Consider the following 23,182-nt stretch of genomic DNA (forward strand, 5'->3'; position numbering starts at 1 on the left):
CAGAATTCCTACCTGGAATAAGAGTCACATGCGAACCTCTTTATAAGAGACTAAGAAAAAATCTACCTCCATGGACAGAAAAAAATGACTTCTATAATAATAAAAATAAAAAATACGATAAAAAATACCCTGTATAAGTATACTAGATTCATTGGCTAAATTAATTGTAGAAACAGATGCATCGGAATTAGGATATGGAGGGATTGTTAAACAAATATCTCCTAATAGCTCAAAAGAGCAATTAGTAAAATATCATTCAGAAATTTGGAACCAGGCTCAAAAGAATTATGCAACAGTTAAAAAAGAAATACTTTCCATGGTATTATACTATTATGTGTTTCAAAATTTTAGGAAGATTTATTTAATAAACATTTATAATAAGAACTGATTGTAAAGCAGCCCCAAGCGTTTTAAAAAATGATGTCAAAAATCTAGTTTCAAAATAAATATTTGCAAGATGACAAGTTATTTTATCATGTTTTAATTTTACTATTGAACATATAAAAGGAGAATTAAATTCATTTTCTGACTTTCTTACTAGAGAATTTTTGCAGGGAAAGAATGGATTAAAAATCAGCCTCCAGTGAAGATTATGGTTAACCTTTTGACCAAATAAAAGAAAGAAAATTACCTATTACTCCTGTACCAAAAAACCATTATCATTAAAACCTATGACTATGTCACAGGTTGTAAAAGCATCATCATCATCTTCTAAGAGCTCTTTAATTACTACTAATAATAAATTCACATTATATCAACCCTCTGACCTCTATAACACTCAACCCTTAAAAGAATAGTTTCCTTACAATGAAAAATCCAATCCAATAAGGATATTAACTATCGAAAAAAAGTGGTTTAAAAAAGATAGAAAAATCCTATACAAGACTATTTTCCCAAATACTTTCCATTATATTCCTATTAACCCCCAAAAAACCCAAAAATTCTATGAATTCATATTAGTAGACACCGAATCCATTGAATTGACACATTATAGAGATTCCAACACCAAACAGCCCATTTATTCAAAAATAAAAATCATGAAAATATTATCTCTACAAGAGTGGGAATTATCCCCATATCAGTCTAAAAGTTTTTCGTTAAAATTTGAACATCAGAGCTATACCTATTGTGATTGCCAAGAAACATGGAATCATATCTTATTCCTCTCACCAAGTCTCCATTCTTGGTTCATTTGGTTCAGAAAGGCGATATCATTACAATTTCTTAAATGGTTCCAATCATGGTTCCAGAATTTTGGACCGATAGAAGCCTTATTCCCAAAAGAAGCCAGCCTGGCATATGAATATTTTAAAAGTAAGTCATCATTCTTACAAGAATACAAATTCATTTCATTTATAGTAGCCATGGGAATCAGCTGGAATATGACTTGGAAATATGATTCAGCAGCATATGAAGAATGTCCAAGCATACAATATTTGGTAAGAGTAATAAAAATAAAATGGTGGAACAAATATGATATAAGTTTGCTAAGAAAAGCAGGCTAGCAGCATTGATCAATGGTTAATAACATCACGAAAGCGTTCAGCAATAACAGTCTCAAGTACCACCAATGAACAAATAGCTTATAAAAAAGAGACCCAATTCTTAGCGCAGAAGCGACAAATTATGTCTGCCCTAGCGACAGCAACCTCAGAGGAAGATATTCAAAACTCTCTACAAGCAATACAAGCCGTACCTCTTGGGAAAGACAAAGAGGTCCAGTCCAATCCGACCCATTACTATTAAGACTCCCAAAACCCATTTGAAATGTAGAAAGAATTGTATATGAAATCAATGTAAAAAGCCCAATCATAAAGAAAATGATCTCTGTAAAAAAAAGTAAATATCGGCAAACAGTAAATGCCGGCAAAACGGTAAATATCGGCAAACAATAAAAGCAAACAGTACTGTCGGCAAATAGTAGCCAAATAGTAATCATTTGGGGTCTATAAATACCAAAATCCTCATTCATTCCCAATCATCCAATACTTGAAAGCTAAAAATCTCTCTTTACTTCTATATCTTCTTACTCTATAAAACCCTCCAAATATTTGTAATCATCTTTAATTTTGTATCAACTTTGCAAGCAATAATAGTACAAGTTTATCTCCGTAAGCTTACTATCTTATGCTTTCTTTTCTTATAATTTCTTTATTCTCTTAGTTATTATTTTTATTCTTATAACATGAAAGAGTTTCAAGAAAGACTTACTTCTTTGAAACTTGTTAGGAGAAAAATGAAAACAAGAGTGATGGCAATAGAAATGAAAATAAGAAGATTAATAACCGAGTCTTCAGAACTAAAAGTAGAAATAAAGAAGATAAACAAGAAAATAATCAGAACCAAAAGTTGTTACAACATATTAAAATTATAAAAATCAATAAAAAATATTAAAAAAATTTTAAGAATAAAAATATTCATCATGTTAGAAGAATGCATTATCTTCGTAGACAAAGGATGATCGCTTTAAAGAGATACAATCACGAATACAAGTAGTAAATGTCCAAATGATACAACCTGAGCCTTTACAAGCAGTACAACCTGAACCTTTATCTGAGCCTTTACAAGATTCTTTACAAGTGGTATATATATAAAGTTGTGTAAGTAATTTTATTTTATTTTATATATTGAAAATTTTATGTGTATGTTATTATGTTAAATTTGTGTTTAAATTGTGTATTTTTTTAAGTTAAAATATTTCATTTCATTAATTAAAAACTAAGTGTCCAAAGGTATAGAACAATAAAAAAATAAAAAATAGGAGGTCTCCCACCAACTAACTTTAAACACAGTAACACGTAAATGGTCACAATAAATAGCAAATATAAGAAAAAAAATAAAAGATGAATCTAGTGACTCAAAAAACTCCATTCGGTTGTAGTACACTCAACTCCTAGCATAGCTTCCTTGACTTAGTGATAATCACTTCCGGTGAGGTTTGACTCTGCTAAAAAATCAATCTATTCCTGCCCTTTCATATACTCCAACAGATCAGAGCCACCATTTTTATGAATTTTATTCTAGCCTTGCTTGTGCTTAGATTCTGATGTGATTCTTTCCACTAGCATAGAAAATTATCTCAGTTAGCTCTAGAAAATATTAATTGCAGTGAGCTTCGTTTCCAGACTTCTAATTGGCATCTTGGGTAGACCGATGATGTGAATGAGAACCACTTATGAAAAAGGAGTTTAATCGGGATCCTCTCATGCAATGCTTTCCACTCGAACAACTAAATTTTGTGGAAATAGCTAGCTTTCAAAGAAACTTCTAATTAATTTGTTGCTGGTTTTGCTTCATACCAAATTCAGTAGGTGCATGAAAGAATTGGTATGCAATTTTATACCTAGAAATTATATCATAGGCATGAGATTTATTAAGTGTCCATTGAATTATGTCTTCATTTTTATCTAGAGAAATTATCTGAATTCTATATTGTATCTCTTTTTTTCCAAGATTTGGTGGTTCCTTGCTTTGCTTTCCACCATTAGATCCTTAGCCCAAATTAATTGATTTTCATTGATTATAGATAATAGATTGGTTGGGACTCTAAATGAATAAAGTAGGAGTAGTCAAAGTTCATCAATAATTTTGATAGAAGTTCCGTTTTTAATTTTTCAGTGCAATCCCTTTTCAATTACTTTACGCCCTTCTAACAAGATTCTCAAATTCCAAGAAGGTAAATTTTCTATCTCGGCATTCATAAAGTTGTCATATTTGTAATATCTACCTCTTAGGATTTTTGCTAATATAGTATTAGGCTGCTGAATTATCCTCCAATATTTTTTCTCAAGTAATGCAAGATTCTTTGCTTTTAGATTTTTAGACCTGAGTCACCCTCATTCTTTGGCCTTGTTATATTTTTCCAACTAATCTAGATCATGTGCCTCTTTGTTCTTTATTGACCCCACCAAAAATTATTTAAAATGTTGTGGATTTCATTAAGTAAACTATTCGAAAGACTAAACATGTCATCTGTAAATTAAAACTGCTTCTCCAACTGCTCTAAGAAAAATTTGCCTACCATCAGTCGAGATATGATTTCTTTGCCAACTTTGTACCTTTTTTGAACTTTTTTCTTAGTTTCACTAAAGTATCTCTTTTTTATTTGTGCATTAAGAATGGTAGTCTGAAATACTTGTCTTGGGTTCCTATATGCTGAATATTCAATCTGGCAGGAATCTAATTTCTAGTAAAAGAGGGTGTGTTGTTGCTGAAAAATAGGGCCAATTTATTCAAATCACATTTTGACCAGTTAAGCCTTTATTGGAGTCAAGTAGCTCTAGAATCTCTTCACAAGTACGTTTCGAAACCTTACAAAAGAGGATGTAATCATATGCAAAAAGTATATGGTTGATCCTTGGGCATCTTCTAGTCACTTGGATCCCTTGAATTAGTCAATTTTATTCTATCTTGTGTAGCAAGAAAGATAGTCATTTTGAATAAAAAAGAAAAAGATATGGTAACAGAAAGTCTACTTGACGGATTCCTCTATTTGGTTTGAAAAAGCTAATAGGTTGACCTTCCACAATGACAAAATATGAAACTATAGCGACTAATTCTCGAACCCAATTTATCCAAAGAGAATCAAAATCCAATTTCTCCGTCATAAACCATAAAAAGTTGTCATTCCACCCTGTCGTATGCCTTCCTTATATTTAGTTTGTGAGTCATTTCAATCTCCAATCCACACTTTTTATCTTTCAAATAATGCATACATTCATAAGCAATGAAAATGTTATCCGATATTAACCTACCATTTAAGAAAGCTCTTTGGTTCGGACTTATAAGTTTGTTCATGTAGCCTTGAAGCCTATGCACCATAACTTTCGAGATAACTTTGTACACAGCTGTAGATAGGTTAATAGGGCGGATTTGAGACATTAAGCTGGCATACGAAACCTTTGGAATTAGACAAAATATATGTATATTTAAAGGACTTTAGGATTCTACCACCTTTAGAATACCTTTATATATATATATATATAAGTTGCGTGAGTAATTTTAATTCATTTTATTTTTATTTGTATTGTTAGAGTATAATTAGGATCATTTAAGATTAGTTAGTATCATTTATATTTATATAGCATATCTGTGTATTTATTGTAGGATTTTGTGCTTTTATTATTTTGATTCTTCTAGTACCTATATATACCCTTGTATATTGTACCTTTTAACATACTGAATAATACACAAAATACTCTTTTCAGATTACTCTCTTGTTTCTAACATGGTATCAAGAGCATAGGTTATTTTTTTAATGACAATTGGTTTCTAGCTCTTGTGTTTTGTCTCCTCCGGCAGTTCTTTGTCCTTATTTTTTGATCCTTTCCCGACGCCTTGGTTCGTCACTGCCACTACTATCGCCTTCATCTCATTGTCACGATTTCAACGCCTCCAGAATCTCCATCGGAATCCATTGGACGCGCCACCACGCACTGCCTGAAGTCCCCTATTCGTTTGAGGTTTTCCTCCCTTCAGATGCCTCCAACGTCCAATATCAATGGCTCCCGTCACGCCAGACACTCCACGGATCAACTCCTTGACCCACGATGACCGACCCGACCCGCTTTGCGACGCACGTGCCACCTTTTTGCCGCGTTACCATTGACGCGTTCTCCTCCTCCTATCACGCGGTGCCACGTGGTCTTTCCTACTGATGTGGCAGACAGTGGGACCCTCCTTAAGGTTTTTTGGTGAGCTCTCTCTGATTCTGCCCCCAGTTTTTTCATTTTCTGCTCCGATTTTGCAGTTTTCTCTCCTCTTTTTGGTCTCTATATCTACTATTATAGAAACATAAGATGTTTTTGCTGCCACAGACAGAAAGGATAAATTCTGTCGAAACTGTAACCATTCCGGGCACCTCTTCTCAGACTGTCCTTCTGTTGAATATCGCAAATGCCAACAAAAATTTCACATTAGCTACAATTACTCACATCTGTTCAGCCATTATTGCAAGCTCACGGGACATTTGATTACTATCTGTCCTACTTACCCACCACGTCCTGATCAACTCAAGTATCATTCTTATCCCAACTTCTCAAAGAATATGTCTGCTTCTGTTGTTGCTACTACTACTAAATCTACCAACTCTGCTCCTCTCAACCCATCTCCTATCTCTCTATCTAATATCGCGTCTCTTCTTAAGCATCTTCTCTCCCTTTCTGGTAATACTCCTGCTGCTTTTTCGACTCCTCCAGGTAATTCTAAATGGTATTTTGATTCCGATTGCTTTCATTATGTGTCTTCTTTGTGTCATCTTTTCTCGTCTTTGACTCCCACTACAAATGTACCTTATGTCAATACTGCTAATGGTTTTCTCTTGCACGCGACACATAAGGGTTCTATTTTCCAGTCAACTCTTAATCTCCCTGATACTTATTATATTCCAAAATTGAACTTTAATCTTATTTTTATTGGTCAACTTGTTGATCTCGATTTTGATGTCAATTTTCCTATTTTTGGTTGTCGTGTACAGGATCGTCAGATGAGACAAATCATCGGGGCTGGATGTAAGGTCGGAAGGTTGTTTGAACTCGAGAATCTTCATATTCTTCCTATGTCAAATATCTGTGCTGCTTTTTCTCCATATACCCTTCAGTTGTGGCATCACCATCTTGCCCACAGCTCCTTAGGAAAATTGCATCATCTTGTGTCTTAGGGTATTTTTAGTCAAGTTAATAATGAGTCTTTTGATTGCATTTCTTGTCAAACTGCCAAACAACCTGCTTTATCTTTTCACAATAATCCATCTCTTGCTTGCTCTCTTTTTGATCTTATCCACTATAATGTTTGGGACTCCACTCTCACCGCTTCTATGGGAGGGACTCGATACTTTGTCATTCTCATTGATAATTATTCACGCTTTACTTACGTCAATTTGATGACTAATCGGTATGAGCTACCTCAGATTTATATTAACTTTGCCACTCTGATTAAAACTCAGTTTTTCAAGGTCATAAAAATTTTTCGACGCGATAATGCTATAGAATACCGTGACTCCAAGCTTTTAACCTTTCTAATAGAACATGGTACTTTATCTGAGTTTTCTTGCCCCGGTACGTCTCAACAAAATGGACAAGTTGAATGCAAACACCGTCACATTCTTGACTCTATTCGTGCAATACTTATTTCTTCTTCATGTCCTGAGCGTACTTGGGGTGAAGCTGTTCTTACTGCTGTTCATGTTATCAATAGACTTCCTTTTTCTGTTTTTGGTAATATTACTCCCTTTGAGCGTCTTTATCATACATCTTTAGATTACAGTTCTCTTCGAGTTTTTGGTTATATTTGTTTTGTTCTTCTTTAGCCTCATGAACATAGTAAACTTGAACCTCGGACTCGCATGTGTTGTTTCCTTGGTTATGACACTGAACACAAAGGTTATTATTGTCGGGATCCTATCTAAACGTATTCGTATATCTCATAATGTATTCTGGGAGCATCATATATTTTTTAGGTTCTCCTTATTTGAGTCCATTCCTCATACTCAATCACCAGTTTTCACTAACCCCAATGTTGATATTTTTTCAAGTGATGATTTTACAGGTTCTATCTCGAGTCAACCTCTACAACCTCCTACTCTTCCACCTTCTCCATATCCTGATGATTCCTGGTCCTGTTGTCATGCCTCCTCATTCTACTTGTTCTTCTAGGGTAAGACATCTACCTCCTCATCTTTTTTATTATAATTATTTTTCTACTATTCTTCACAACATGAACCTAAGTCCTTTAGAGAAGCCTCCACAAATCCAAATTGGCAGCAAGCAATGTAGGAAGAAATCCAGGCACTTGAAAAAGTACACACTAAGGACTTAGTTGATCCTCCTTCTGATCAAGAAGTTGTGGATAGTAAATGGGTATACAAGATCAAGACTCGCTCTGATGGTTCTTTTGACCGTTATAAGGCACGATTGGTTGCTAAAGGTTGTACACAAGAGTATGGTATTGATTATGAAGATACTTTTGCTCATGTTGCTTGTCTCACATTTATTCGAGCTCTCCTTACCATTGCTGCGGTCAAAAAATGGTTTCTCACTCAGATAGATGTGAAGAATGCATTTCTTAATGGGAATTTGAAAAAGAAGGTCTATATGAAACCACCTCCGGGTTATCCTTGTCCTTCTAGTAAAGTCTGTCTCCTTTGCAAGCCACTTTATGGTCTTAAGCAAGCTCCTCATGAATGGTTTGACAAGTTCAGCATCACTATATGCAATCTCGGTTTCACTTGCAGCCCTCATGAGAATGTTTTCTTTATTCGTAAAAATGACTGTGGAGTTGTTCTTCTACTTTTGTATGTTGATGACATGATTGCTACGGGAGATGATGTTGATGGTATCTCTGATCTCAAAGCCTCCCTTTACTATACTTTTGAGATGAAAGATCTTAGTTCTCTCAGTTATTTTCTTGGTCTCGGGGTCATATCCGCAGATGACGGTATCTATCTCTCTCAAGCTATGTATACTTTAGATCTTCTTGCTCGCGCCAGGATTATAGATAATCGCACTGAGTTTACTCCCCTTGAGCCTATTGTTCGATTTACCCATATGAGTGGCACTGTTTTGGATAATCCTACTCTTCATCGACAGTTAGTTGGAGGTCTCGTCTGCTTGACTGTCACATGCCCAGACATCGCCTATCCAGTTCATGTTCTTAGCCAGTTCTTGTCAGCTCCTCGTACTACTCACTATGCAGCCGTTCTTTACATCCTTCGATACATCAAAGGCACTCTATTTCATGGACTTCATTTTTTTGCCCATTCATGTTCATCCCTTTAGGCATACTCAGATGCTGATTGGGCTGGTGATCCCACTGATCGTCATTCTACTATTGGTTATTGTTTGTTTCTTGGTGACTCTCTCATTTTCTGGCGAGCCAAGAAGCAAACATTCACTGCTCGCTCAAGCACAAAAGGTGAATACCGTGCTCTCGCTAACATGACTGCTGAGGTTTTTATCGATTCGTTGGCTTCTCGAAGATTTGGGTGCTCCTTAGTCGTCCCCGACTGATGTTTTTTGTGACAACCGCAGTGCTATTCAGATTGCCCATAATGATGTTTTCATGAACGCACCAAACACATTGAGATTGATTGTCACTTTATTCGGCAACATCTATTTATTGATGCTGTTCGTCTCATAGCTGTTGGAACTCTATATCAAACTGCAGATATCTTCACGAAGGCTCATCATCCTACTCATTTTCGAGCTCTAGTATCCAAACTCAAGATGGTATCTTTAACTTCCACTTGAGTTTGAGGGGGAGTGGGGACATTAGAGTATAATTATGATCATTTAAGATCGGTTAGTATTATTTATATTTATATAGTATATTTGTGTATTTATTGTAGGATTTTGTGTTTTTATTGTTTTGATTCTTCTAGCACCTATATATACCTTTATACATTGTACCTTTCAACATACTAAATGATACACAAAACACTTTCTTTAAATTACTCTCTTGTTTCTAACATATATATTAAAAATTGTATGTGCATGTTATTATGTTAAATTTGTATTTAAATTGTGTTTGATTTGATATATTTAGTTGAATTGTATAAGATTTATTATGGTTGTGTTAATTTTTTATAAAAAAAATTCAAAACTTAATAATATCGTGGATATCCATGGGTATCGATCTCCCCCCGCTGAGAAAAATAAATGGAAACTCGTAATAAGAATAGAATAGAGACAGAAGCATTTTACTAGACAGACTGAGGCGTCCCCTCCCCATGAAAACTCATTGCCATCCTATGTGCAACAAAGCCAATCACCAAATATCAAACACTTTACCAACCAACATCTCCATAGCAACTTTTTCTATTTCCTTTCTAAGTTATTCCACCATACTAGATCAACAACATTATTCCAAATACAAATACCATTAGTTTAACAATCTTGATATCAATTTCTAAAAGCTCTATTTGACGAGCAAACTTTAGCTGTCAATCCTTGTGGCCAGTTATAAATTTTATCTAAGAATGACCAAAATGAACTTCACGTAGATGTATGTTCTAGCCTCCCATGTTTTGTTGTGATTTCCCCAAATTTGGATTTCATTGTCTCGATCAACCCACGTAAAAAATTCCATAGCTCATCAATCTAGGAAGAAATAGCAACATCTCATCTCAACAAAATCATACAACAATAATTAACATATTCAGGAGTTTAATGGATAAAGAAGTTCACGTCATAATTTCGACACCTATAGAACTGTCATCTGCAATTCTCTAGTGTTCTTGCCTTCCTTATGGTTGGTACCACATAACCATTGACTTGCGGCAACTCACACTTTAGGTGGTGAAACTACTATTAGAATGAGCTTTATTTTCACCCACATTCATGATAATAAGAACTCTATTTTCAAATACGGGAGGAGGGAGAGTTTGGATTTGTGGCAAATCATGGAAGGAAGAAGACGATGATATGAGTTTACAGTTGGGGTTTGATCAAATTTAGTCCTAAATATGGGAGACTAAATTGATTGTATCCTTTTACTCCATCTCAACATGTCTCTTGTAATGCTAGAGTAAAAGTCAACGGTCCACATAAAATTTTCATTACTTGGTGACTGACAGAGCGACCAAATTGATTTACGATTTAAAATTGAAAAACTAAAAATAGTTCATTTTGATGATCAGATTAATGCATTCTCATATTATACTAGTGTAGAAGTTAACAGCCCACATAAGATTTTTGTTACTTGGTGATTGACAGAGAGACTAAATTGATTTCCGATTTAAAAGTGGAAGGCTATTTTGATTAGTTTATAAACCAAAAAACCATTTTGACTGTGATTAAAACTGAAAGATCTTTGATTGTTATCTCCAAAAAAATGTTGAAACAAGAGAACACTTAGAGATAAATCGATCTATGAGATACTTACCACGCAATTTCTCTTTTTTTGGTGTTATTTCTCTTATTATTCTAAGACCGCATAAAACTCTTCTGATTTGTCGTCCAGAAAAATAAAATAATAGAATTTGAGTGCCATGGCAAGAGAACATTTTCATCCACACCGTGCTATTTACAGTTGTCACGGTAATGAAAGAAGGATGGGACACAGAATCTACCTAATAAAAGACTGGTAAAATATGTACCCCTCCAGAAAAAAAGCTAAAAACAAAGATTATTCTATGATGACGATGATGATGATGATGATGATGATAGCATCTTTTCTGACATTCTTCTTCTAATCTCCATGATGGCCTGGTATCTTCTTCTGGAAAAATCTTTAATTACCTCGTGATACTTCTGTTCAATCATTTCTAGCTCTGTTCTGAATTCATCCTCGCGTTCAAGCACAGAGGAAGGATGAGTAGAGAAGCTCGTTGTATCAGCACTTCCCAATTCTGAAAACTTGATCCTGTAATCAGGAGATCCCCCAATTTCAGGTACAAATGAGGATTGACTCCCTCCATTCGGTATAGTTATGTTTAAGTCTACTAGTCCTGATTCAGCAGAAGACATAAATGAAGCCACAGAAAGCTTATTATCGTTGAGTTCTGATGTTGCTGAAGCATACGACACCTCAGAACACAAATCATCTGTCTTAGTTGCTCTTTGCATACCAATGCTCTCTTGAGATACAACCTCATCAAAATCCATATTATCATGGTTCTCGTCTGCAGCTGATCTTCCAGCTGAGGTTAAGGCACCAAACTCTTGAGGCACAATTTGGCTGGAAAGTTTTGGGATTTCTTGGTATTTTGCCGACTCCAAGGCTCTACGTTGGGTCACATGATATTTACCATTTGGAGAAACCAAATGGTCAATTGAAACACAAGGTTTCCATTCAGGAACCAACTTCAGCAGTAACAAATCTATTAACTCAGCTATGAAGAGGACATTCTGTTCAGCAAGCTCAAGTTGCTCAACCATTTCACTTGAAATGGAGACAGCAGTATCAGTGTCAAGGTAGAATATAAAATGGATATTTCTTGCCCTTCCTGCAGTTAAATACCAAAGTATACAATTTTTCACCAATAAATTCAAGGGTTTTATTTGAACGGTTGACTGAGTTATAAGTTATACTTACCACTCTGATCGGCTATCCGGAGAACTAATGATACAGAATTCTCATCATTTTCCTGGCCTTTGAGAAAGAATATGTCACCTCCCTTCGGCATTCTTATCTCAACAGATGGAGAATGAGATGATGATGCATCATCTGTAGAGTTATCAAATACGGTGATCACAGGTAGTTCACTCGTGCCACCAAGATCCATAGAAATATTTCCATGACGTGCACTAGTAGGACCTTCTGACATCAAGCATCGGCCTTCAAAGGCTCCAAATTTGGGAAGAACAATATCTGGTAATGGAAAAGGATGAATCCTTGTCGAACCATTCAAGTCAAGAAAGGAATGCATCAGAAGCTCCCTTGCAGACAATCTTTCAGATGCTGGGACAAGACATTTTTCAATGAAGGATTTTACCTCTGGATCTTTGACTTTAGAAAGTGCAACAGGTTTTATACCCTGAAAAGTGAAATGCCTATAATGTCTGAATAATCCCAGGAATAAGCTGTTTTGGAGAAGAAGATTACAAGTGATGTAGAACTCACAGATGAAACCTTCTTGTATATCTGAGCTGAGTTTCTGCATTCACTATAAGGATATTCAGAAGTCACCAACTGAAGCATGCACATACCAAATGAATATATGTCCGCTAATTCATTGTAATTTTCATCATACAACTCTGGTGCCATAAACTCCGGGGTTCCTACCAAGATTTGATATGTGTAAACACAACTATTATAAAGTCACTAAGTATGAGCAAAAAGAATTAAGAAATAAGTGTCTACCAGCATTCTTATAGCTAATGAGATGAGATAAATCCTCAAAATTTTGGTTTATGTTTCAACCATACACAATCAATAGGAGCTACATAAAATTTGTCAAAATAGAAGAATGTACCAATAACACTCTTGGCATTAGTACGCTCCAAGAAAGTTGCCAGCCCCAAATCTCCAATTTTAACTTCTCCCTGATGACCATTGATAAATATATTATCACACTTCAGGTCCCTATGTATGATTGGTGGGTTGTGACTGTGGAGGTAGCTTAAGCCTGTTAATATCTGTTTTGCCCATCCTTTAATAGCCTTTATGTCAACCTTCTTGTGTTTTTTCCGATACCTAAATCATACATCACATCCACTAACAAAAAGGCTGAGCTCACGAACAAAGACAGACATAAAAATGCATATCAAAAGGATAGTGAAACATACTGTTTGAGGCTGCCCGATGTAAACAACTCGGTAATCATGTTAACAGTTTTGTGCTTCTCATCAATCCATGAATTGTAGAATCTTACTATGTTATCGTGTTCCAGTGATCTCAGGAGATGCACTTCTGAGTACAACCTCTCTAAGTCACCTGGTGACTGTAGCACATCATCAATCTGAACCTGGCTCCATGCAACTTCAATTCCATTGACTTCGTCAAATGCCTTGTAACTGATCAATGGCATATTAAGGAAAACATAACCACAAATGCATTGCACTATGGTCCAAATTAGCTTGGTAGTTTAGTTGCATTATTTTTTGGCATAGAAAAAACAGTCAAAGGAAAGGTGAAAGAACCAGCTAACAAATTAATCTGCCACAGAATCCAAAATAAATAACTAAAAGAAACACATATGTTAAGATGGATACACAGTTTTGAAAGCTCCTTTGCCGATGACTTCTCTATACTGTTACGAAGGCAAAAAGGATTATTAGCTTGATGACCGATGATATGCTTCTTTATTTGTCTCCGAAAAAGCAAAAAGTGAAAATAAAAAGAATAAAAACACTAAATCAGAACTGCATTACCCTAATATAGCGACAGGTAGGGTCAACTTCAAGAACATCAGGATCGGGAGGTTCTGGATGCCCTGCACCATCTTCTGAGCTTTCTGTACCCGTTAAACTCATCGATACCTAGCTAAAATCCTTATTCTGCATAACAAGGGAAGCGGAAAATTACAATTTGAAACAGACTTTTCAAATCAAAATTAACACAGCAAGCAAGCGATAATTGGTCCATGACCATCAAAACACGAACAAACAGAACGTTACACAATCGAACTTAATTACTTACTAAGTACCAAAACAAATTCAGAACTCAACGGAAGGCATAACGAGGAATTTAAGCAACAATGCACTAAGCACGAGTGAAGGGAAAGAGAATAAACGAAAATGGAGCTTAATGACACATGTTTTTGTTTTAGCTGTTGTGAGAGTGAGGAAGAATGCGAAAGAAAGGGAAACCCTAACCGGAATCGGGAATTGGAAAGTCCAAACGGCCAAACCCTTGTTATGTTCTCCAATCTCACGAAAGCTCGCAATGACTGGAGTCTGGAAATGCCTATTTGGCTTTTTATACTTATCTGATCTGTGTCCAATAGTAGTTTAATCTTGTCTTCATTCTCAATAGATAAATTGTACTGTCCCATCAACTGATTTTATTCTGCAGTGGCCGTCATCACTCATCACTCATCAAATTCAGCAGTCATTAGTTACATATCCCTCTGCGCCTCTGATCTTCTCCTCGCTTTCTGCTTCTTTCTTTTGGGCTCAGCGATACAATACTCTTATGGGCTTTCTCAAATTAATAGATTTCCAGCCCACTAAATAAATGGTAAACAAAGTCCGAACGTAACGACAACGTTTTTATAGGGTCTTTCTTCACCTTCTTCTTTCAGTTCTTCAGAACACAATCACCGTGAAGCTTGCAGCGAGAATCAATGGAGTTCCTTGACGACGACGACACGAGGCCTAGGTTCCTATTCCAATCTGGATCACAGCCACCGCCTTCATCCGCTGATGACCAATCCTACAACAAACCAACCAAGACACTACTCATTGTCACCGTCTCTGCCTCCGCCATCCTCCTCTTCCTCTCTATCTTCTACATCCAAGCTGAGCCATTCAAGTCCCTCCTCCTCTGGCTCTCCCTCTCCCTCCTCGTTGGACCTTTCGCCCCTCCTTCCCTCACCGCCGGAGATATCCGTGTAGGCCGGGGCTCCATCCTCGAATTCCCCGACCAACAAGCCCTCGCCGAAGACGATGACAACAAGAAGAAATATCAGCGCCGATCCAAATCCCGCAGATCCGACGAAGTCCAATTTGTCGCCGCCGTTGTCTCTCCAGTCGTCAAATCGCCGGAGCGGGAGGCTGAGAAGATCCGAGCCAACGGAAACGGAAACGGAAATGGCGTTGTGTCGGAGAAGGAGTGGAGTGAAGAGGATGTGGAGATTCTGAAGAAGCAGATGACGAAGCATCCCGTCGGGAAGCCAGGGCGGTGGGAGGCGATAGCGGCGGCGTTTGGCGGGAGACACGGAGCGGAGAGCGTGATAAAGAAGTCGAAGGAGTTGGCGGAGAAGAAGGTGGATGATTCGGAGTCGTACGCGCAGTTCCTGAAGAAGAGGAAGCCTGTGGACAAGAGAGTGGTGGAAGAGGCGGCGGAGGAGGAGGAGAAGAACGGTGGTTCTGGTGCCGTTGGTGACGGCACGTGGAGTTCAGGCGAGGACATTGTGCTGCTGAATGCTCTGAAAGCGTTCCCGAAGGAGGCTGCGATGAGATGGGAGAAGGTGGCTGCTGCGGTTCCCGGGAAGTCAAAGGCCGCTTGCATGAAAAGAGTTACTGAATTGAAGAAAGGGTTTCGGAATGCAAAAGCTGCTTCTGCCGATAAGGTAGAATAGAATGATTAGATTTTTGTTATGCGGGACTTTGAAATTCTGTTGTTGGAGGGGTAAATGAATTGCTTGTAATTTCTATGCAGCTTTTATCTCATCTATCAAAGTTTTATTCATAATCTGATGTAAACTTAGTTCACTGCATTGAACGTTCCCATTTTTGTAATGGTGAGAAATTGAGAATATACGTTAGGGCATTGATAGTCTCTTGGATATCAAGCTTGCTTGTTATGGATACTTGTATTTCAGCATCATATCCTCTGATCTCTAATTATCTATCAATTTGGTTTGTGTGAATAAATGTAATCAGTCTTTCATGCGCATTTGGATCCAGATGCATTTATTTCAGGACATTTACTGTCAAAATGGACGTATATACTCATTCGGTTCCTTACCGTGGATTCCTAGAAAGAATTTTCTCTGTGTCAAACGAACTAGTTGAATCTGCTAAAATGGGATTGAAAAACGTACTCTGTTCCAAAGAGCCAGGAATGCTTTAGTCACACTTCCGTTGCTATGCTTGCTGAATTCAGCAGTTAATTGGTCATTGCAATACTTCAATTTGTCAACTGTGTGCTGCAACAAAAACCGAATGCTGGGATAGTGGGATGTATGGTGGTGCTTCAATTTGCTAACTGTGTCTTTCATAAGTTGGAATTTAGACCCTGCATTTGTGCTGCAAACTATATGAAAATTTCATACACTTAATAACAAAATAAATTTGCAGTGAACATCGGATATTGATCTAAGAATTCTCTTCACACTTACACAATCATGCATATTTCTTCCTAGTGCAGAACATGAAGTTGATCGGATTACATGGAACAGGCTTTCCCACCCAGACAGCTATTCAGTTTATATACATACATCAAGAACGACAGAGTAACATATAAGCAAACTATAACAACTCTATGGGCTCTCACTACATCACATTGCATTACATGGTTTGACTCATCTAATAAACACGATGAGTGAAGAAAGCCAGAAAAGTCACTCAAATCATCCATGATCCACATCATCCCCTCAATAAGTTGCAGGCACCCAGGTTGAAGCAGATGTCAAAGGCCTTGACTTCCAACACAGAGCCAACCTAGAGTCCTGAGATTGCACCCAATAGCCTCCACCAAACAAGCTCACCAAGAACTTAGCCTGTGAAACATTACAGCTACTCATAGCAACACGCTTGAACCTCTTCAAGGAGTAAAACCCTTCTTCCCACACCATTCTTTCTTCTCTCTCACATGGAAACTGCTTCACACTGTCCAAAATCCTTTGCCCCATAACTTCTTTCTCTATCATGGTTAGCTCCATCTTCTGCCTACCCAACAAACTACTAGCAAGTGAATCACTAAGTGCAGTGTAGTGGTGCAAAGCCTCACAGAAGAACTCCACAAACGACATGGATTTTAGCCTAGCAAAGTTGAAAAGTTCTTCCTCCACCAAAACAACAAGCCTTGGTGATAACTTGCTTACACCATCAAGGAATGTTTTGATCAATGGGAAGCTTCTGTTCGGCATCCATTGGTGTATCATACAGTTGACTATAACTGTATGACCAAGTTCAACTCTTTGAAGATCTTCCTCCCCAACCATCACTATCTGATCAAAAGCGAAAGGAAAATCAATAGAATCTGCAAACTCTTTTAGCCTTCTTCCTGTTTGCTGGACATATGCTACACTTTGCTGATCTGCAACAACAGCTGTTACTCTAAGACAAGTGTTCTTCCGCATTGCAAGGTCCATCATCAATGGTGGCCACTGGATCCCCTCCATGATGTCAAAATCAATGACATGAACATCCTCAGAACCTTCTGTGGCTTCAAAGATGGCTTGATTAGCAGTGAAGTGAGCGAATTTTACATAGGGAGAGAGTTCCTGGAGTATCTGAAACACACCGAAGGCATTGTTGTGTGTTGAAACAGGATCAGACTGCACTTGAGGAGCATTTATACTCTTATAATACAGACCCCGAGCAAAGAATAGAGCCAACCTGTTCAATAAAGAATCACCATTTTCCAAAAAAGATGATGATGATGCATTATTGTTAATTCTCTCTATTATGTCCAGAGCAAGAACGAAGTTCTGTGCTTCAACAGCTTCAGCTCCTAATAGCAATAGATCTCCCAAACTAGTTTCTCCCATTAGCTCTGCTTGAATTCCCATCAGATATGCATCTCCTTCATTTGAGACATGCATCTCCTCTTCTTGGGCTATAGGGATGTTTTCTTGACACAGTTCAGACTCAATAGCCATTGTAACATTATGGCCAATGAATTCAAAGTCTGGCTGCTGTGAGTTTTCTGGATGGAGGAATCCATTCAGGGCCTCTTGCTCAAGCATTTCATCAAACACATCATCATAGATGATGTTTGGAGAAGATAATAAGTGATCTGATTGGCTTGGAAATGCATCTTGTAAGATATATTCATGGATTAATTGGTTCATGGGGGGAGGGCTGAATGAGTAATCAAATTGCTCACAAGCCATCACATTCATGGCAGGTAATGAAATATATGGCTCACACATTTTAATTGTTTCTAACTTCTTCTAATTAATAAGGAGGAAACCGATTCCCCTGCTACTATATATAGTGACCCAACCTTGAATTTGAATTGTTAAATAAAGTAATTTGTTCCAAATTATAAGAATTTAGTGTATGTAATTTAAGTGTATCCAAACGTCTCCCGAAATTTTTTTATTTTTTATTAAGACAATTGAACACAAAAGACACGCGTGTCGGACGAGTGTCATATCTAAAATATGTCCGACACGTGGATATAAAAACTCAGTGAAGTGTTCGTGTTTTATAGCAAAAAATTAAAATACTATATGTACAAAAAATCAATCACTAAATAAGCCACTTGTATAAAATATATATCAAAATATAAAATACATATTAAAAATAAGTTGAATAATATATATACATATATAAAAATTAATTTGATAATTAATTTTTTGTGTGCATATAAAATTTTTATTTAAAAAAATTGTTTTGTAGAAGAAGAGCTATGTAAGCTCTTATAAAATCTCTTATTTTTGGGCAATATAACGATTCTAAAACAATATTAAATTTCAGCACAAGATAAAAAAGATCAAAATAATGAGACAATAAATATAGCACGACTCTTAATTTTTTTTTTAAAGTGCAACAATTTACTAAAAAATATAATACAATACATTATATAATAGGTATCCTTGATTTAAAAATTAGATCAAGATTAGGATAATTTCGAAGTTTCTTTTGTTTCCTTTCTCTAAATTGCCTTACTCTGGACCGTTTAACTACCAAAATGCAACCACGGATAGGATCAATTATCAAAGCAAGCAGGATTGCACTAAAAAAATCATTAGAGCAGTTAAATGATGAGGGTTTGGTACCTTGAAGTTGCGTGTCCAATTTTGATTGATTTAAGAGGCTTGCTACACATACAAGTCTTTTTGACTTACAAGTTTTACAAGTTGCTACACATTAGAGTCTTTTAATGCGTTATTTAGTTTCCAAAGCGCTACACTCACCGTGAATTATGAACGACTCTTCTTCCTCTTCCTCTTCCTCTTCTTCTTTCTTCTTCTTCTTCTTCACTCACCGTGAATTATGAAAACTCATCTTCCTCTTCATCTTCCTCTTCCTCTTCCTCTTCTTCACTCACCGTGGATTATGAACAACTCATCTTCCTCTTCCTCTTCCTCTTCTTCTTCTTCTTCTTCTTCACTCACCGTGGATTATGAACAACTCATCTTCCTCTTCCTCTTCCTCTTCCTCTTCTTCTCCTTCTTCTTCTTCTTCCTCCTCCTCCATGTATTTCTTCGTTATTCTCTTTGCCTTTTCATTAGTTGTTTTATTTGCGTTTATTACTGGTATTCTTGCTTCGTTTTTTTTCGATTTTCATGGTTTCTGAAATCAAGCTTTGAAATCGTTTTGAAGATAATGGAACTTCAGAAATACACCCAAACGATTATAGAAAATACACCCAAACGATTATAGAAAATACACCCAAACGATATTTCTTCGTTATTCTCTTTGCCTTTTCATTAGTTGTTTTACTTGCATTTATTACTGGTATTCTTGCTTCTTTTTTTTCGATTTTCATGGTTTCTGAAATCAAACTTTGAAATCGTTTTGAAAATAATAGAACTTCAGAAATACACCCAAACGATTATAGAAAATACACCCAAACGATATTTCTTCGTTATTCTCTTTGCCTTTTCATTAGTTGTTTTACTCGTTTATTACTGGTATTCTTACTTCTTTTTTTTCGATTTTCATGGTTTCTGAAATCAAGCTTTGAAATCGTTTTGAAAATAATGAAACTTCAGAAATACACCCAAACGATTATAGAAAATACACCCAAACGATTATAGAAAATACACCCAAAGGACACTTTATGCATAATTCAGAACTCTTTCTCTTTCTCCTCCTCATATTCTGCTGCTTCTTCTTCTTCAAAAATGATTTCAGAGCTTGATATCAAAAAATAATGGAAATCAAGAATAACGAAAAAAGAAAACAAAGAGAAAAGCACGTAAATGAAGAAAGAGAAAGAGAAGGCAAAAAACGAAAGAAAAGAAGAAGAAGAAGAGGAGGAAGAGGAAGAAGAATGTGCAGCAAGAAGAAGAAGACGGTGCAGTGAAATTGTGCAGTAACGGTTGAAGAAGGAGAAAGAGAAAGTAAGAAACGAAAGAAAAGAAGAAGAAGAGGAAGAGGAAGAAGAACGTGCTGCAGTAACGTTCAAGAGCGCTAATATAATAACTTGTAAAGACTTGTATAAAAAAATGCTTGTATATGGAGAATTTCTCTAAAAAATAAACACAAAACTGATCTATAAGTACACCAGAAATTCTTTGATCCCCTTACAATAATATTCCTGTTTCAATCCTCCCATGCATGCACCCTACCTAATTGACAACTGTCATACTGCGAAATATTTGCTCTTAGCCTTTTATTAATTTATAGTTAGATGAGTAGATGAGTGACACGAGCAGTAAATTTTTGTGATTTGTAACTATTAATTAGTTATTATTAGTATTTTAATAGTGTAAAATTTTATTTAATAGCATAAAATTACTTACTGTTTTTTTGTTGATTAAATATCGATCAAATTTTAATAAAAATATTGATCTCTAGACTTTTTGTTATAGTTATATTAGTAGTAAAAATCATATTATATCAATTGATATAGTTAGAGAGACAAAAAAAAATTAAAACTTATCTTATTTAGTATTTATGAATTATTATAATAATTAATAAATAATAAATAAAATAAATTATGACTATTTTTATCTAATTTTTTTTATTACGAAACATTTACGTATCCCAACATACAAAAACTATATTCTTAATTGAAAGCATACAATATGCATGGATATATGAAAGCACACATGCAACTAATTTTCCAGATCTAGGGTATCATACGTTCCAAGGAAAAATTGTATTCTAAGGATTGCAGGTGGAAAAATTTTGACCAATGCAGAGTTCAGATCTAATCAGCAAAGGTGTTAATCATAATCAAGTCAAGCATCTCCAAGTGAAAAGTTACTGAGATTTAGTTTGAGTAAATAGTTTAATTAAATTTTTTTTGATAAAATAGCTTTAACAATAAATAATTAATTAAAAATAATTTATAGATAAATTATTTTATTTTTAGATTTTTAGCTCTAAAAGTATTTATTTTATAAAAGTATAATTAAAAAATAGTAGTATTATAAGAGAAGTTATTTTTTTAACTTTTCTATAAATTTTTAAATAATTTCTTAGAAAACTGCAATTTAATTTTAAAAATTATACAAGACATTAATACTACTACTTTTTATAAGTTATAAACTCAAAAAATTTACTTTTAAAATTTTTCAAATAAACTATAAGTGAAGTATTGCAAAGAACTGCTATTAGCTAGAAGGTAAATTACCTTACAATAATTAAGACAAACTTAAGATTCTTTTACTTAAATAGTTAGTGTTTTTGTATGATTGAACTCGTTTAGATATAACTCGTCCAATTCAAGTTTACTTGATTCTTTCTTAGATGATTGAACTTAGCATTTTCATAGATGAAAGATACTTCGAACCATTATGAACATAAATTGTGGGTACCTAGAAAAAGTATTTTAATATTCAAATTAATATGAGTAATATTTTCTCTTTTATTTTGAGTATTGTTCTTGTGTGGATATTTTGAGGGGAGTTCGGCTTCTATAAGTGGACGCCAAGTTGTTTCTTTTGACGCTGATCTGTGAACTTTGGGAAGTCCGAGCTTGCGTCTATAAAGAGAGTAATTCAAAATGGAGGAGTGTACATGTAAAGGCACTCCAAAGCATAAGTTAGTGTTTCGAGAGTTACCTGAAACTGTTAGGCCGATCTCGGATGAGATCTGTGGTGGTGGTCGAAACTGTTGCGTCCGACTTGTTGGACTTGGTGGAGTTGTTGATCCTTAATCACCGGAGGGTGGTGGTACCTGCAAGAGATTCTGATGCTTAGGTTAGCATGTGCTTTAGGCAGATTTTTAGTAGAATTAGAGTATGAGTTATACCTGGGTACTCCAGTGTATTTATAGTAGTGTGGAGTGACCTTTCTGGAGATAAGATAGTTATCTTATCTTATCTTTGAGTGAAGTCATCTTATCTTTAAGGGGAACCGTCTTTATCTTTCTAGGCTTTTGGCTGCCTTTAGATTTGGGCTGCGTCCCTTTGTTTGGGCCCGCTTGGGCCTCTTATGGCGATTTTGGCCGAGCTCTTTGTGAAGAGGTCAGGGAGCGTGACCTAAGGAGGTCGGTCGTTTTGTCTTCGATCATCCCGGGTCGCATAGCTCGACCCAGGGCATGAACAGTTAGTATTGAGAATTCAATGTGTCCTTTAAGGATAAAATATCATACTTTTATAGGTGGAGCATAAAGGTCGATTACATTACCGTTGATCATCTGAATTGAAGAGTAATTATTAGGTCTTAATAGGTGATGATACTTGATCGAACGTTATGATTTCTAGGATGTAGTCTGTTAGGTCCGTGCGACGCCGAGTTATAACGTAAATCACCGAGTTATAACGTAGATCGCCGAGTTATGACATGTAATGCCGATTTATAACATCGGTTATGTAGTGGTCCGGATCATAGCCCCTAAGCTTAGCTTGGGAGTATGTTTGATGAAGCAGGTTGAGCTTTAAATGAATCATAAGTCGGCCATTTAGTGTGTTAGTTAATTCGGCGAGTTTGGTTTGGTTCTGTAGCCCCCCAGTTCAAGTTGCTTTATTAAACAGTAATTAAGTGGTAGGAGAGAGAAGGTAAACTTATTGCTCATTAATGACGTGCGTGTTTCCAATGCAAATCATTTCACCTATGGCAACTGAAGTGATGGGTTAGTGGTATTAGGAAACGATTTTTAGGATTTCACTTAAAACTACGGATACCAAAAGGTTTTGGTATTTCGCACAAGGATTTTGAGTTTATCAGAGGCATTCGAAGAGAAAATGAGCAAGAGAGGTATTGTCCTATTTTTTTGTAGCTTTCTGCAACCTT

At 36.0% G+C, this 23,182-nt stretch overlaps 3 protein-coding genes across 4 annotated transcripts; 1 reads left to right on the forward strand and 2 right to left on the reverse strand.

Annotated features, from left to right (window-relative positions):
* Nucleotides 1-10,883: 10,883 nt before the first annotated feature.
* On the reverse strand, nt 10,884-14,590 carry LOC130967578 (probable serine/threonine-protein kinase WNK7). Of its 2 annotated transcripts, none has more exons than XM_057892501.1 (8): nt 14,077-14,590; nt 13,809-13,934; nt 13,650-13,687; nt 13,224-13,451; nt 12,911-13,131; nt 12,559-12,716; nt 12,031-12,472; nt 10,884-11,941 (listed from the first exon to the last, which is right to left on the reverse strand). In XM_057892501.1, exons 2-8 carry the CDS (start codon nt 13,908-13,910, stop codon nt 11,127-11,129), a joined length of 2,004 nt encoding a protein of 667 aa, XP_057748484.1. In that variant the 5' UTR covers nt 13,911-13,934; nt 14,077-14,590; the 3' UTR covers nt 10,884-11,126. The 2 variants fall into 2 exon arrangements, with proteins under 2 accessions (XP_057748484.1, XP_057748483.1); XM_057892500.1 differs by having other exon boundaries at nt 14,253-14,589.
* LOC130967580 (transcription factor MAMYB) lies at nt 14,503-15,886 on the forward strand. The gene has a single exon (XM_057892503.1). The coding sequence runs from the start codon at nt 14,723-14,725 to the stop codon at nt 15,677-15,679; it is 957 nt and encodes a 318-aa protein (XP_057748486.1). The 5' UTR covers nt 14,503-14,722; the 3' UTR covers nt 15,680-15,886.
* Nucleotides 15,887-16,393: 507 nt separating this feature from the next.
* LOC130967579 (protein NODULATION SIGNALING PATHWAY 2-like) lies at nt 16,394-18,235 on the reverse strand. The gene has a single exon (XM_057892502.1). The coding sequence runs from the start codon at nt 18,197-18,199 to the stop codon at nt 16,697-16,699; it is 1,503 nt and encodes a 500-aa protein (XP_057748485.1). The 5' UTR covers nt 18,200-18,235; the 3' UTR covers nt 16,394-16,696.
* Between the last annotated feature and the right edge of the window lie 4,947 nt (nt 18,236-23,182).

This window comes from Arachis stenosperma, chromosome 3, assembly GCF_014773155.1.
Source record: "Arachis stenosperma cultivar V10309 chromosome 3, arast.V10309.gnm1.PFL2, whole genome shotgun sequence".
NCBI lineage: Eukaryota > Viridiplantae > Streptophyta > Magnoliopsida > Fabales > Fabaceae > Arachis > Arachis stenosperma.